Below are 16,890 nucleotides of genomic sequence, written 5' to 3'. Positions count from 1 at the left end.
CTACAGCAGTCAGAACAGACAAAATTTGTCATTTGGTCCATGAAATGTCAGAAAATGTTACAAAAAAAAATGTCGATCAGTGTTTCTCAAACCTTGAAATGCTGACAGTTCTTAAATGTCTTGTTTGTCCACAAACCAAAATGATTCAGTTTTAATGATTTCTTTGTTATTTGGAGCAAAGAAACCTGAAAATATTCATGTTTCAGAAGCTGAAAAATAAGAGAAACTTATTTTATTAAAAAAAACCTTTTGATTAAATCAGTTATCAAAACAGTTGGTGATTGATGTTGTATTCACACCAGCCCTTCTAATTGGAATCCTAGTTCGTTTTAGGCTTGGTAAGGCCTAAAACACAGGTCTTGGTTCGCTTCAAGCGAATCAAATGCAGGAAGTGAACTACAACGCAGGGCATTGTGGGTACAAAGCAGGGTAAACAACCAAAACATAGGCACACAGAACAATAGCTGGGAGAAATGGCCCATTGTTGCAGTGTACATGTGTCGTATGTTCACATAAAACTAACAACAGATAAGCGCGTTTTCTTGTTAATCGTTGTCTTGTCTTCTCCTTCAGTAATTCTTGGTGCAGCACCACCTCAGACGAGGAGGGGAATACGTTATTCAAAAGGGTTAGTTCGTTTCACTAAAGTGCATTGTGAAAGCAACTCGGACCAGCTAAATGTTGCAACCCCCAATTGAACAGAGTCCCCAATCATATCGAGTCTAGCGGACCATTAGGTGTGAATACGACCTGGTTTAGTTTCAGCTATGTGTAATTGACGAGAACAAGTATGATGGCCTTCAGGTCTTCAAGGCCACCATAGTTCCCTGATGCACTTCTAGAAAGGGAGTCCCAAATTTATTTTAAACTCAAGTCCCACCACTCGATGTCATAAATGTTTTTTTTTTTTAGTTTGTTTTACATACTGGACCTTTGATTGGGTATTCATGTGAATGACATAAATGATGGAGGTTTGCACTATTTCAGACTCAGCTGGGCTCCTGTTTTTACATTCATTGCTAAGCTGTAATTATTTCAGAGCAAATTGACCTAAAACCAACACAAACAAGTAAGTAACTGCATCCGTCGTCCTGAGCCAATGGTCCCCACAAGATTATAATGTTGATGAGCAAAGTTATTCATTCAGGTTCTCTTGAGACGACCCTCCACCTTGAATTAAGTTTAAGAACATGGTCATACTCTAGACAGTTTTTCCTGCTAGTTCTTATTAGAATAATTATTCTCTATGGAAAACCAAACAGAAATTACCACACCAAGAAACAGGTTTAAATTAAAGCAACAGATCACATTGTGATACTGGCATTGTTTGTGTTTTGTTCTGACCCAGTAACAGGACAAACGGGTGGATTAACAGAAACACGCGAATATTCATCACAGCCCATCGTCCCGTCAGACAGAGAAACCACTTTTACAAACTGTAACGTCTCTACAGTGCCGTTTCATCTGAGGGTCTGCTTCAAACATGTTAATATGGCACTTGAAAAACGAGCTCAACATCAGTCTAGATTGTTGCCAAGAGACCTGTACAGTTTATACACGTTATAAAAAGTTTGCTTTCTCAACATCACAAGCTTAATCAAGACTAAATCTAAATCTCACTGTGCAACAGCCATCGAGGAGAACATCACTGTACTGAAAACAGGGTTGTTTCTTGATTTTGAACAAGCACGATGATGCAACACTGAAAACTGCACAGTCGCGTAAATAAAGTGAGTTAGCCATATCCTATGGCAGAGAAAAGACCCACATAGCTGGTGGCATTAAAGGACGCAAACCTATGAAAAAAAAGATAAAACAATGTTGTTTTTGTTGTGTGCCTTTGTTTTCACTGCAATTACTGATTTCCCTCAAGTTATTCATTCACTGGAGTCATGAGATTCTCCTGCAGCAAGCACCAATCTGGTCCATCAGGTCCGTCAGCAGACAAAGACAATAAGACATTTATATCCACATTGTTTTTTTTAAGTCTTTGTGCCTGCTTCGTTCCCCTGTACACTTGTCTGGACTCCGCACAGAGTCCAGGGTCTAATGGTGGTGACCGACAGACAGCACCAGGGGAATGAGGCAGCCCAGCACCAGAGCTCCCACCTCCACCTTGCTCAGTCCTTTCCCTCCGTTCCCTCCTGTGGGGGCATGGCTGTGGCCACCACCACCGACCTCAGGGAGGACGTGAACGGTGGCCACGTAGAGGAAGGTGCCGGCGGAAAAGAGCATGGCGACACCTGTGGCGTTGATGTTTGACAGGGCCTCTTTGCTGCTCTGAGAGAGAGAAACACAAACAATACAAAAATTACTTCCACTGCACTCAGACCTAGAATCAACATCTGCCGTCAACAATCTGATCACAGCCCAACTGTGATAAGTTTCCCAACCCTGGTCCTCAGGGAACACTGCCCTGCATGTTTTAGATGTTGCCCTGCATACATCCAACACACCTGATTCAAATGGTCAGCTTGTCATCAAGCTCTGCTTATTGACAGATTTGAGACCTCCTCCTCAGCTAATATGGTGTTATGCTTGTATGTATGGCACACAGGTACAAAACAAATATTTGTAGGACATACTTAATGTTGTACTCGGTCGTGCTTTCAACACTTTCCCCTCTGTGCGCACACAAAACTCTACAGTGATACAAAAGTGGTTATAATTTGTTATTATTGTTTTTAAATGTTGCCACTTATGTGACAACAGTACGGCACATTTGTAACAGTGCTGTGTTGAGTCGAGTGACCACTTTTGTGTGTGAGAAGAGCTGAAAAACGTGTGAAACCAAAGTGTTGGTGCACGTGGTCAAATATGTCATGTCACAAAAATAATGGCATGAGCTGACACCATCTGATAAGGAAGAGATTCACAGCATTATTAAACCATTTAGCTTTCACAAGTTAATTTAAAGCCCCAATATAAATTATAAATTCATGGTTTCATGATTTAATTACCTGACTAAGACCTAAAAATGTGAGCATGGCGAGGACAGGTGCTGCCAGGGCGAAAACCAGGAGATGCTTGCGGATGCGGTTCCTTTCAAGACCAGCATGCATCAGGAAAGATACCAAGCCAAAGGCCGCTGGTGCCTGCAGACAACACAACAGATTTGGTCAGGTTCGAGTACACACTGTACACTGTCCTGGCTGGTTAGGACTTTTAGACAAAACATTGGATCTTAATTAGGGCTGCAGCTATCTAACATTTTTGTAATCGAGTATTCTACCAATTATTCCTCTATTAATCGAGTAATGGGATAAAGATAGAAAAGTTTTTTTTTCTCAAAAGAAATTAAATAATTTTGTGTTAAATCAAATAATGCATAATGGAAATGACACAGCTTTGGTGTAACCTAACAGATGTGTGTGTTTGTGTTTGCACACATGCGTGAGAGAGACAAGATTAGTGTGTGTGTGTGTGTAACTTAACATCATATCTAGTCAAATCGTATCACGAGTCACAACATCGTTACAAATACAGTACCCTCCAGTAAACTACATTAAATCAGCGAACATGTTTAAGTTAGCGTGTGCCGGTGTTAGCATTAGCAACTGGATGCTTTCGGCTCAGATGCTGAATCATCGAGGACGTGCTGTTGTGGTACGCCAGCTGTTTGCAGTGGTTACACTGCACCTTGTTGGCTTCTTGTTTAAGCGTGAAATGGTCCCACACTTAGGACATTTTCTGCCTTTAACGGGCTGTTTCATTCTCCGTCTGAAATCCGGGTGCGTCTGCGTCCTTGTGGAACAATGATCCCTGCACTGAACGGGCTGCATAATGTGCGAGAACTAAACGAATACTTGAGGCAGAGTTTTTAGCTGGATGAATTTTTGTAATCAAGTTACTCATTGCAGCCCTAATCTTAATTCCATTTAGAGCCTTTTCCTGACCTTTAAGTCACGTAAAACAGTTAACACTGTCACACCTGAAACTCCCTCTTCAGTCTTAATCTCTTTAAAACAACAAGTGTTTGTCCGAGAATATGCAGTCATAAACAGAAGAGACTGACATCACAGACAACAATTATTGAATGAAGTATATTTAAGATAGATAAGTGGATATGAAAATGAACATAAGTGTAGCTACAGATGGAAAATGAACTGTTGTTACCTTATGGAGCATGATCGCTACAAAAACAATGAGCTGAACGCTGGTCTGAGAGGTCGAAGCCGCAGCTCCCAGTGCCACTCCATCAGCTGGAGACAAACATAATAATTAAATTAGCACATAAGAAAAGAAGAACTGATTAATACAGTTTAAAAGCAAAAAACTGTTCACTGTACACACACAATGAACAGTGAAATGAAAGGGAGAAGATATGCTTTAACTGCACACTTTCAGCTTTAATTTGAGGTTATTTACATCCAAAACAGGTGAAAGGTGTAGGAATTACAACACTTTCTATATGTGCCTCCCACTTTTTAGGGGACCAAAAGACATGGGACAAACTTAACAATCATAAATCCAACTTTCATTGTTTAATAGTTGGGTGCAAATCCTTTGCAGTCAATTCCAGCCTGAAGTCTGGAAGGCATAGACATCACCAGACACTGGTTTTTATCCCTGGTGATGCTCTGTCAGGCCTCTACTGTGACGCTCTTCAGTTCCTGCTTGTGCTTGGGGCATTTTCCCTTCAGTTTGGTCTTCACCAAGTGAAATGCATGCTCAATCAGATTCAGGTCAGGTGATTGACTTGGCCATTGCATAAGATTCCACTTATTTGCCTTAAAAAAACTCTTTGGTTGCTTTTGCAGTTTGCTTTGGGTCATTGTCCATCTGCACTGTGAAGCACCGTCCAATGAGTTCTGAAGCATTTGGCTGAATATGAGCAGATAATATTGCTGGAAACACTTCAGAATTCATCCTGCTGCTTTTGTCAGCAGTTACATCATCAATAAATACAAGGGAACCAGTTCCATTGGCAGCCATACATGTCCACGCCATGACACTACCACCACCATGCTTCACTGATGAGGTGGTATGTTGTGGATCATCAGCAGTTCCTTTCCTTCTCCACACTCTTCTCTTCCCATCACTGTGGTACAAGTTGATCTTGGTCTCATTTGTCCAGAGGATGTTCTTACAGAATTATAATGGCTTTTTTAGGCGTTGTTTGGCAAAACATTTTATCGCCTAATGATGGCTTCTTCACCGACAGTGACAGCTCCTTGAATCTTATATTGAGAGTTAACCGCAACAGATTCCAAATGCAAATGTCACTCCTGGAATCAACTCCAGAACTTTTACCTGCTTCATTGAAGATGACACAATGATGGAATAGCCCACACCTGTCCATGAAATAGCTTTTCAGTCAATTGTCCCATTACTTTTGGTCCCCTAAAAAGTGGTAGGCACATATAGAAAGTGTTGTAATTCCCACACCAGCGTTCACCTGATTCGGATGTAAATACCCTCAAATTAAAGCTGAAAGTGTGCAGTAAAAGACACATTTTTGTTTCATTTCAAATCCACTGTAGTGGTGTATAGAGTCAAAAAGAAGAGAATTGTGTTGATGTCCCAATATTTATGGACCTGTACATATTTATATATCCCTGTAAGACCCGCTGTTGTTAAATTACGTTACCTTTAGCCATCCCAAAAAAACAATTTGTTACAGTTTATCTGTTTGTTTTTTTTAAACCACATTTACATAGTCAGTTTTATAGTTTTTCTTTGTTTGTTATTGCAATGTCTAGAGCATGTACATATTTAGTTATTGTGGAATAGATGCATCAAATGTCCTCTAGAGCTTGTTACATATTTGTTGTAATTTTACAACACTGGGTCTTGGTGGTAGCAAAAATAGCAGGCTTGTTACAGTGGACACAAACAGGTTGTATTCCCTACACAACACCACTGCCTGAAACAGAGGATTTTCTTTATACATAAACATTATACATTATATACATTATACCCCTGTGTTGTGTTCTGGTCAAATTTGACTGATTTAAAAGTTTTATCTCTAAAATAAATATAGTTAATTTGATCAGACTGAGCTAAAATCCCATGTCTTTGTCCACAAGAGGATATCAACAGACAAATCAGTTCTGGGAAAGGTGTTAATGTTTCTGAATGTGGGGTGTGGATGGAAAGAAAGACATGCATACCCACGCATGTCTTTCTTTTAGTATGATAAGTAGTGAGCATATGCTAATTCATTTACATTTAGGGCATTTAGCAGATGCTTTTGTCCAAAGCGACTTCAGCAGACAGTATTGTCCATTGTCAGTATTTCTACCCAGAGGACTTGGTCCACCACCCTATCTATTCCTTCAGGTTATGTTCTACTATATAAAAAGCATATTTAAACTGAAAAAATTGTTGGTCAGTAAATGAATGTTAAAATCCTCTTTGACCAATCATAATTGGCGTTAGGATCACTTATTCTTTAGAGCCTAACTGCCAAATTTAGTGGGTAACTTTTATCAAATGTACTTATATGCTTGGTTTCGTAGAGGCGTTTCACATTCCCACTTTTAACCACAGCGGTATCGAGCTTCCTAATGGAAGGATGAACATGAACACCTCGGTCCATTCCGGATTAAAAGCCCGGTTTTCGGCGTCAACCTTATGCCGTTTAAAGCCATGGTACATTGGTCCACGTCGCTATTCAATGATGGCCCGCCCTACTCTGCCTGTGATTGGCCGACTAGTACTGGCCCATCAGAGACACGCAGGATGTCCCGTTCGCTCAGTAGCGTGTAGAAATGGTAGAAACACTGACAGAAAAGAGTCGCTGGTCAGTAAGTAAGTGAGTGAGTACCTGCAGCGTGAACCACCAAACCCAGGGTGGTGGTGATTTTTGAAGAGGCTCTCGCCGATTCTGGATCTAAACCAGACAAAAACAATTCCATTTTATTTGTATGGCGAATCACATCATATGTACATTATCTCAAGGCACTGTACATAGTAAGGCAAAAACATTTACAATATTCTTATTATATTATTTAACATGAAGAACTATTTGACAGAACCAGACGCAACAACAGACATAGAAATAAACACCATACATTAACTGTTTTAATATGTCTCTCAGAGCAATTATCACTATTCGTACTGTTCTGATGATGATCTCCCCACTGAGTGAGAACTGTGTGATGTCAAAGAGCCCTCGATTTAAACTGTTTGTACAGCATTAGCGGTCTCAAAAACAGCACTGACAGTATTTGACTCTCGGTATCTTTATAAGAGAGTCAAACAGATTTCAGTCTTACACAAATGTTCCACCAATTGACATCCACTTGCACTTAAACATAACAGTTCTGAGGCTGTGGACTAGGGCTGCAAGTAGGGCTGGGCGATTAATCAATTTTAAATCAGCGATCTGCATAAACCCTGTCGCTGTATGTGACTATCAGTCTGTGCTCCAGAGACCTGCGACACAAGGATCAAACGAACAGTATTGATATGTAAATCAGTTAAATATATGTTATTATCCTAAAAAACGAGAATTATGAGGGAAATGTCTAAATCTCAATATTTAACGGAGGAGACGGTCCACAGCCGCTGTATTTCAGTCCAGAGACTGTGCTCCAATCATGGAGGACATACGGAACAAACATTTTTAATTAACCGACACTGAAAACAACTGCTTTACAAGTCACTAGTGTGTGTGTGTGTGTGTGTGTGTGTGTGTGTGTGTGTGTGTGTGTGTGTGTGTGTGTGTGTGTGTGTGTGTGTGTGTGTGTGTGTGTGTGTGTGTGTGTGTGTGTGTGTGTGTGTGTGTGTAAAACGTCATTCATTTGCACATAGTACCCCATATGAATAATTATTTTGTCTTAAGTAGTTCATTTAAAAAAAGAAAGGAAAAAAAAGTGATTCCAATGGAAAATCGGATCTGGTACAAAAAAAATCAGGGATTTCACGTCAAGAGACGTTGATAACAAAAAAGTTTAAAGTAATTCATCATTTGATCGGTTAATTGTTGTAGCCCTAGTACTCAATACTAGTGCTGTAGTGAACAAAAATATATTGCTGAAAAGTATATCACGATATAAGTATTTTGATTGGTAATTATTGATAATTTTTCATGACCTTAAAGTTAAAAAAAAATGTTAATTACTTTCACACTTTTATTCTAAACTTATTAACTTTCCTCTTATTCAAAATGGTAATGTCAAGCATGTTCATGATATTATTAAACCCTAACTATGCTGACTGGAAGCATGTCCTTGACTCTGTGATAAGCCACTGCCTCAGTCAGTTATGTCTTTGTAACATTTAGAGTTTTTAATCATACAGCACTGTTGCAGAGTACCTCAACAGGGCAGGCTGCATTTCTCCACATGGAGCGCCGATGATGGTAGAATAAGTTTGCTGATACTAAGTAATAAGCTCTTGGTGGGTATAGTCGACTGGCGTAATTTGTAGGCAAGACTGTTGTCGGATTTTAAGTAACAAAAAAACTGCCAGACTGGCGAGGTGGTGTTTACTTACGATATCCATGCTTTCAGCACTGATTCTCAATATTTACTCATGAACAAAACTACTCATTTCATTTTTATACCACTATATGCGTTTATGGTTTATGGCTTATTTGAGAATTCAATCTGACCTCTAATCCTTCCCCCTAATGTCCATTAGAGACGCCCAGTATGATTTGAGTGTAACAAGTCCTCAGTCTGACCCAATTTAGTTTTTGTTTAGGAGTAAAATCAAGTTTTCATGGAGAAACATCAAAGGTAAGAAACTTTACAACAATCGTTCTACGAAGCATTTCAGTTGTCTTTATTCTTTGGCTTTTAGCTCTCTGGTGCTCTGGTGTAAAGTGCTCTACTTCAGAATCCGTGGAGTCTTTGCTGAGCCCATATTCCATTGTTAAATTTGATGTGCATTATTTCACACTGTGTTTATTAAGAGCTTCTCTGGGTCCCCTTTGGGTTTAAAGGGTTAAATAAAAGTTCAAAAATATATTTAATTTTATGCTGTTGCATTTGCTGCCTTTTGTGCAAGTCACCTTCAGTGCTGTGCACATGAGAACTGCCGATCTGGTCCACCAGCAGCATGAAGACGAAGCCCAGGACCAGAGAGACTCCAATGCAGGCATGAAGCTGTTCGTGACTGTGTTCGTGTTTCAAGCTGTGACTGAGAGCAGCATCTCCATCAACCTTTACTTCAGGCGCTTCCACCGAGCCGACCTGACCGTGGCTGGGATGTGCACCTGCAGGCACACGTGAGGAGAAAAACTGTTAAATGATAAAAAAAAAAATGCACCGTTATTTGTAACAGAGACACTTATAGACAAATGTAGTGTTCCCCTTTGATTAATGTGATGTGATTAATGTACTGGAACATTTGTGGAACAAAGTTTGTTGTGCAACAGAGGAAGAAGTCAAACGGTGGTACTCAACTTCTCAATGTCTAATTTGGAGTACTAAAGCAGCATTATCCTTGAAGTACTGAATAATATTAGAATGCAATTATTATTTGTTATTATTATTATTACATTTGCATAATCTAACCGACTCATCGTAGGTTCCTGCTAAGGCTATGCATTTCTCCATCTGAATGTGATGCACTTTAGCATCTTACCACTTTTTTTCCCGAAATATTTGTTTATTGAGTTTTCCATTTTATGAGAGAGAAATAAAAGAAAAAAACAAACAAAAACTCAGACATAATAGAAATTAAATAAAAAGTGAAAACATATATATATAAATTATATATATATATACACAAGAGCCTTTCTGCAAGGAGTTTGCATGTTCTCCCCGTGTGTGCATGGGTTTTCTCAGGGTTCCCCGGCTTCCTCCCACAGTTTTGAAAAAATATGCGATGAATGTATGTATGAATGATAGTCGTGGTCAGAGGAGCCGTTTGGCGCACATTGGCAGCCACGCTTCCGTCAGTCTGCTCCAGAGCAGCTGTGGGTACACGTAGCTTACCACCACCAGTGAGAATGTGTTAATTAATAATGGGTAATTTGTAAAGCGCTTTGGGTGTCTAGAAAAGCGCTCTAATTAATATAATAATAATTATAAATATATGTATGTATATATACACATATATGTATAGATATGTATATATCTATGCACATATATATAAATTAATAAATATAGGTATGCATGTATATATACAGTGCGTGTGTATCTATATATATATATATATATAGATACACACACACATACATATGTATATATATATATATATATATATATACACATACATATATACATATACACACATACATATATACATATATATATATATATATATATATATATACACACATACATATACACACATACATATATACACATACATACATACATACATATATACATAGACAACTACACAGAGTAATGATAATTATATCTGCCAAAATTAAATAAATATAATTAAAGTAAAAAAAAAAAAAAGAGAGAGATGAAAAGAAAGCATTGGCGCATTTCTACCATTAGAGCCGGGAGCGCAGCTCATAATTCTACCATACGTCAATTTTCGGGGGATATAAGGGTTTCTCGTGACATTGTTTTGAAATTTCTTCCAGCAAACATGGAGGACTTTGACAGTGAAGAGATTTATGAAGGCAGAGATTTTGAGGAGTTTCTCGGCTTCAATGACATCATTGCTGATAACTTGAACAGTTACGGGATTTATGGTTACGACATATTTTATTTTGAAGACGACGAGGTTGGTGATAAAGATGATGAGTTTGAATGTTTTGAAAGTGACTGAAGATGGAGAATTACCACCATAATCTACAGAGTGTTTTCAACTGCACACCAGGGGTGAAAGTGGATTTACCTGCAGATGCCACAGTGCTGTAAGCACTATCACCGTCACATGTGAAGCAGACTGTTACAGTCATTACATGCTTGTTCTTCAGGAATAAATCAAGGCAGTGACATAAGTTGATATTACTTTATTTTCTTACTGTTTTTTAAATTGAAAATAGTTATTCACTTTACATTTTTTTTGAGACGGTGTATCTAAATAAACTCCCAGGAAAGCCACAGGTGTAAGCTCTCAAATGCTTTTGAATTGTGTTCCCATCTGCTACAGAGGCTGAGAAATCAGTCATTTAGTAGGCATTGAACCTCAGGTTTTAGAGGTCCTTTCTGAAATCACTAGGGCTGCAACGATACACAAACTCACGATTTGATTTGTCTCACGATTTTTGACCCACGGTTCAATACATTCCAGATTTTATAAAAAACATTTTATTTAAACAACATTTACTTATATAACAATTTAATGTAACATTTCATAACAAATATTTTGGAACACTGAACAGATTTGAACATAAATAAATAACCACAGATTTCTCTCTTTTCTGTGTCAAAATAATACTGTTGAAAAATACAAAGTAAATGATCAATCAGACTGGGATTGTCCCCAAAGCATGCTGGGAAGTGTAGTTCTTCATGAGATGCAGTTTTGTTACGGTGGAAATAACTTGTTTTGATAAACAGCAAAGGTAAGACAACATTTCCGCTTGTATTTCATGAAAGTCAGTTGTTGTTTTGCGCTTATTTTGGGGCTGGATCCATGAACCTTGTTCGTGGAGTGATTAAAATGGCACTGTTAGAATCTGTGAATTCTCCAATGTTTTTTTTTTTACTCCTGCAGGTTTGATCCATTGGTGCGTTAACGATGACTGTAATTAATTAATCACAATTAATGTGATAATTTGACACCCCTAATAAAAATAAGTTTGTAGCTCAGCTACAGCTCATATCATGTGGCTGACTGGAAAAATAACTGGGAGTTAGAAAGGGCGTTTCGCGATTCTGTTTTCTCATGCCACGAGACAGGTTCGTGGCTCCGAGTATCGCAATTTCGATTTCGATACGCATATCGTTACAGCCCTAGAAATCACTCATAGGTTTGACAGGCATTTTAGGCGTTTCAGGCCTTAAGGGTTAAAATACAAGGGTTAGGTATATTACAATGCATTTCCTATTCCTAATCCTCAGCATGTACTACATGAACTGTAATGATATGTTATCACTATCAATCGTTTGGCCTGTAACAGGCACGTTTATGAAAATTTTTCACTACTTAAACCATGGTTCCTTGGGTGGATGCCGAGAATAAAAAGTTTAGGTTCTATTATTAATTGGATTGATAACATTTCCTGAATTATCTTACTTCTTTCCAGGATTCACTTATTCTCGGGCACTTCCATATACAATGAATAAATGTTCCCTTGTCGTCCGCACATCCCACACACTTTTTTGGTGTAATAAATATTCTCATTAACCAATTGTATTGGAGCAATCTCAATCTCGATTTTTAGTTAGATTTTCCTCCAGTGTAGATAAGGCTGGGATGGTAATGGACTGGTTCTAATCTAATAAAACCTGTAAGTTGTAAATATTTAAAAGGATGTTTACGGGGAATGTTATACATAATTGCTAGGTCCTCAAACGTTTTAAGATGATCATCTTCTGGATTGTAAATATCCTTAATTTGTTTTATTCCTTTATGAGCCCATAACTTCAACACACCATCAGCTCTTCCTGGTACAACATGGTTATTACCCCAAATTGGACCAAACCTTGAGAGAGTAGAAGTTTCCTTGTGATATGTACATACATCGTACCAGACTTTTAGCTAGGATTTTTTTTAGAGGGTGCATGCCTAAATGTAACATTTTTATTGACAAGAACAATATAACCGTAATAATGATGTATTTGACGACCGGAAGACCTGCTGGCTAAAATCATGCCATAACATAATCATATTCTTCACTTTAGGATTCGTTGTTTTCATTTTGAGGTTTTTAAAAGTATCTGAATATATAGGTATATGCAGGTAATGGAATCTTTTCAGAGCCAAACTCAATATCCCTCTATGGTGGCAAGTTTTTGTGTGATAATAATACCTCATTGTTCCAATAGTAGCCCAGTAATACCATAATAAATCCCTTGTCATACGGTAGGTACAGAAGGGAAATCTGGGGGGGGGTCTATTTTTCCAAATAAAATTACAAAAAAGTTTCTTGAATCTAGAAAAGAAATTTGGAGGAGGCAGCAAAGGAATATTTTGGAAAAGGTACAATAATTTTGGCTGAATACTCATCTTCAATATATTGATTGTACCGAATAGGGAGATTGGAAGTGTTGACCATCTTTCAAGTGATTCACAAGTAGATGCAATAACAGGATTGTAATTGGCTTGAACAATGTCCTCTATTTTGTGAGTGATTTGAATACCTAAGTACATAAAGCTATTGACTGAATTGAACTGACTTGCACAAGTCAGTGGGTTATTCCTTTCATACCCTTTACATAATAAAACGGAGGATTTGGAGGTGTTAATTTTGTACCCCGATATATTGCCAAATGTTTTAATGACACTCTTCTCGTGGTCAAGTTTGCGGACCTTAGCTTAGTTTGGTCTGTTCATTTTGGTTGTTGCGAACCATTTTCTGTCTACTGCCAAAGCCAATCATGTTACCCACTTTACATGGTTGTAAACATGTTTTCAAAGTTTAGTGTTGGGTAGAAAAAACAACGCTGTCTAGCTCGTCGCCATTACCGGAAGCCCCATTTTCCACTTTTACAAGCAAAAGACTTGTTGAACTTGAGGCAAACACTATCATCAATTCCGGTCAGGCTTTTAGTGGGCGTCCGGGCAGAAAATAATAAGAAATTAGACGCCCTACTTTTAGGCAGGACGCCCAAAAGACGCGCTGTTTTCCTCACGTTTCCCCCGGTAACCACCGAAACGATGTTGTGATGACGCATGGGTATAGACAGGCGCGTGCTGGCCGCAAAAGATCAGTTTGGAAGACCAATAAAACGATTCCAACAAGATGGGAGGACACAGTGGAACAGCACCTATTAAATGCTAGAAAGTCTATTTGCGCAAAAGCAAAACTGGCTGTAGTGCAGATTATGAAATCCCTGCGACAGAACTCTCTTCTCTCTCTCTCTTTGAGCAGTTAACTAAAGAGATCAGCTCATCTGATGCATCTTTTATTCCCTTAATTACAGAACTAAAGCGTCTATACAAATATTGAGACCACGGAGTGAAAACAATGAAAAGTGTGCTCAGAATCTGTCAACACGTTTTACTAAGATCTACTCGGATCCCATGTATTTTATCGCGACTGTACTCGATCCTCGTCATAAACATCATTATGTATGTGTCATATATGGACATGTGGATAAAACTGCACATAGAGTAATTATCCATTGTGCGCGGGATACGGTGAGCCCGCTTACAGCGGCGCACAATGCAGGAGAGAGAAGAACAGTCAGCAGGGGCGGTGCGCAGAAAAAAAGATCTGCACCAGATGAGGGGCACCCTCTATAATTGCAATGCATTGACTTTAGTGAGGCAAGTACACACAGTCCCAGCCATAACACCAAAATTAGACAAGCTCCACATGTCCCGCAATTTTTTTGAAGGGGTGGGGGCACCCTCTTAAAAAAAATCCTAGCTAAAAGCCTGATTCCAGTGAACTATAACCTGACCTTTGAATGTTCAACTTTCTCCATTGCGACTTGGTCTGAGCAGGTCTGTTTGATGTTCCTGTTTCGTCTGTTTGATTTGTAAATATTCAAACGTAAAGGTCATGAACCTCAAACAGATACGGAAAACAGCACATAATTCCAGCAACTGAAACTGAAATATAGTCTTACAAACTAAAAAACAGGACAATTTTTAATTTCCCTATAGTTCATTTATTTTTATCCAACAACAAATACCTGGAAAGCAGAATTAGTATATTATATAAGTATAGAATCCTGGGGGAATGTGTTTGGTTCAATAATTGGGTCAATTGTCATTTCGAAACATTTATGAGCAACAATTTGGATAATGTCTTTACCGTTTGGGTAGAAAAAGGTCTTTGTTACAAGCATCACCAATGTGCTGCCCTTTTTAGTCAAATATTTGTGAAATTAATACATTCTAATCGAATTAGATCACTAAACAAGAATAGGCTGTGTGCAAAAACTGGAGAAACACAAAAATACTTGTAATGTAAACTTTCTCTCTTTTCAGTGAATCTTTGAAGTAGACTGAAGTTATGAGAGACATCAGATGACAAACACTGTGCCGGACTGTAGCAAAGCGCTGTTGGTGAAATCTACCTTCAAGGATTTCTTCATAAAGTGCGTGGACTCCCTCAGGAATGATAACAGCAAGCGCAGTCCCACAGAGCAGCCCAGCTCCCAGCACAGTGATCAGCTTCAATTTTTCCTGGAGAAAACGAACTCACTGTTTTAACCAGAACATCAAGTGATAACTGATCACAGAGCTCATGATGTAATCAGTGCTTCTCATTTCATTTCATTTCAAAATCTTAAGACCCAGGAATCAATAGAGGGAGACCCTAATTTTCAATGCTGCCTAGAACAATCAAAGACCTCAAGCACAATAAGATCAACGCAAGCCTTGATAAAAAAAACTTAAAACTGTCCTGACTCCTGAAGTGGACACATACAGTATCTGCTCTCACGGTTAATAAGGGGTTCATACATGTTTTCCAAAATTAAATTCAAGCACTTTTCAAACACTTTCAAGGTCAGTTCAGGAGTCCGTTACACATCAGTATTAAAACTGTAACTATAAAAATATTATTTAACTTTTTTAATGAATGTTTTGTACATAGTTGGTTTTAATGTGCAAATGGTGTGTCGCTGTTGTTTTATATGGTTGATACATTAATTGTGTGTCTGTATACTTTTTATGGCTACTGGATGCCTACAATTCCCCACGAGATCAATTAAGTATCCATCCATCTACCGAATGCAAATTGATGCCAATACATGTTTTATTAGCATTAAATACAAGCATAAAACTAAAAGTGTATCGTGGAGCGCATTGAAGATTTGAACACTGACTAATAACTTTCCATCTTTCTATTCTAATGGGAAAAGTTAGCTTAACAGTGCTAGCTGTGGCAAAGCAGGTGTACAGAGCTGAGCATGTGACTTACCTCTGAAAAGTTGACTGCTAAAGGTATCGTCCCGGCCACGTAACATCCCACCAACATGGCAAGAGACAACAGGCTAATCGAGCTGAAATCGTCCATGACTGCACTTTTATTTTCAGTTTATAATCTGCTACACTGCACCATCAAAACCCTGCTTTCGCCTTCACCGTTGAGTATTTTAACACGGACTGATCTATTTTAACACGGACTGATTTTCGTGTTCGTCGAGTAAGGCAGCATTCCCTGCGCCGTGTTAGTTAACCGCGGGCAGTAATTCAACAAACATCCACGTTAACCAGACAGAGACACTGTAGCCTCTGGCCTCAGTGGCGTTAGCAAGGCTAAGCTAATTTGCCTGGGCAACTGTGCGACATTCAAACATCACACACCAACGGACCCTAATATGTTGACACTCGCGCTCAAAGAGCCGATAACTCGCATATTTTTTTTCAAGATTCAAATGTCAAATTACAGAAGTGCAACTTCCCGACTAGGTTAGCAGCTAACAGAGCGGCCAACGACACATCTTGTTTAGTGCAGCTTAGAAGTACTTCCGGGTCTCATTCGTCTGCTGCCACGTCTCTGCGATAACTGGAGGGGGCGGAGCCTCCGCATGTACGTTTACTAGTACCAAGTAAATATGACGACCCATGATGTGTACTGTATATTCTGGTTACGCGACATTCTTAATATTTTTCTATATTGCCGTATTTTCTTGCATACCATTTTTAGCTTTACTGTTTTTCTATCTGTGCTGTTAAATATGATCTTATTTCAAATGTAAATATTTATGAAAAGTTTCGTATTTTATAAATGTAAATTGTCTGAAAGAGAAATCCACCACGACTAAATCCAGAAACACTGTATGAATTAATAAAAATTATTGAATTGCAAAAAAAAAAAAAAAAACTTCTTGTATCCATCATGTCCCATTCGTTTTTCCATCATAAACAATGTGATGTCCATGAAAGCTGAGGGAATTTGTAGTAAAC

At 38.5% G+C, this 16,890-nt stretch overlaps 1 protein-coding gene across 4 annotated transcripts; it reads right to left on the bottom strand.

Moving 5' to 3' along the window:
* Positions 1-1,998: 1,998 nt before the first annotated feature.
* Positions 1,999-16,016, bottom strand: slc39a9 (solute carrier family 39 member 9). Of its 4 annotated transcripts, none has more exons than XM_083886542.1 (7): positions 15,902-16,016; positions 15,015-15,162; positions 8,963-9,118; positions 6,770-6,835; positions 4,117-4,202; positions 2,961-3,095; positions 1,999-2,280 (listed from the first exon to the last, which is right to left on the bottom strand). In XM_083886542.1, the coding sequence occupies exons 1-7, from the start codon at positions 15,995-15,997 to the stop codon at positions 2,047-2,049; spliced, it is 921 nt and encodes a 306-aa protein (XP_083742668.1). In that variant the 5' UTR covers positions 15,998-16,016; the 3' UTR covers positions 1,999-2,046. The 4 variants fall into 4 exon arrangements, with proteins under 4 accessions (XP_083742668.1, XP_083742667.1, XP_083742669.1 ...); XM_083886541.1 differs by having other exon boundaries at positions 8,963-9,166; positions 15,054-15,162; XM_083886543.1 differs by lacking the exon at positions 6,770-6,835.
* Between the last annotated feature and the right edge of the window lie 874 nt (positions 16,017-16,890).

The sequence above is a fragment of the Microchirus variegatus genome (assembly GCF_963457635.1).
Source record: "Microchirus variegatus genome assembly, chromosome: 3".
NCBI lineage: Eukaryota > Metazoa > Chordata > Actinopteri > Pleuronectiformes > Soleidae > Microchirus > Microchirus variegatus.
Note: the sequence above shows the minus strand (reverse complement) of the source record. Positions and strands in the feature narration are given on the sequence as shown.

Bases quoted from the DNA above. Each gene is read 5' to 3' on its own strand.
- slc39a9 (XM_083886541.1), bottom strand. From the start codon at position 15,997: ATGGACGATTTCAGCTCGATTAGCCTGTTGTCTCTTGCCATGTTGGTG. The intron at 6,836-8,962 runs GTGACTTGCACA...TGTCTGGTTTAG, and splicing joins TCATGTGCACAGCACTGAAG to ATCCAGAATCGGCGAGAGCC. The intron at 4,203-6,769 runs GTACTCACTCAC...GTTTGTCTCCAG, and splicing joins TTTGGTGGTTCACGCTGCAG to CTGATGGAGTGGCACTGGGA.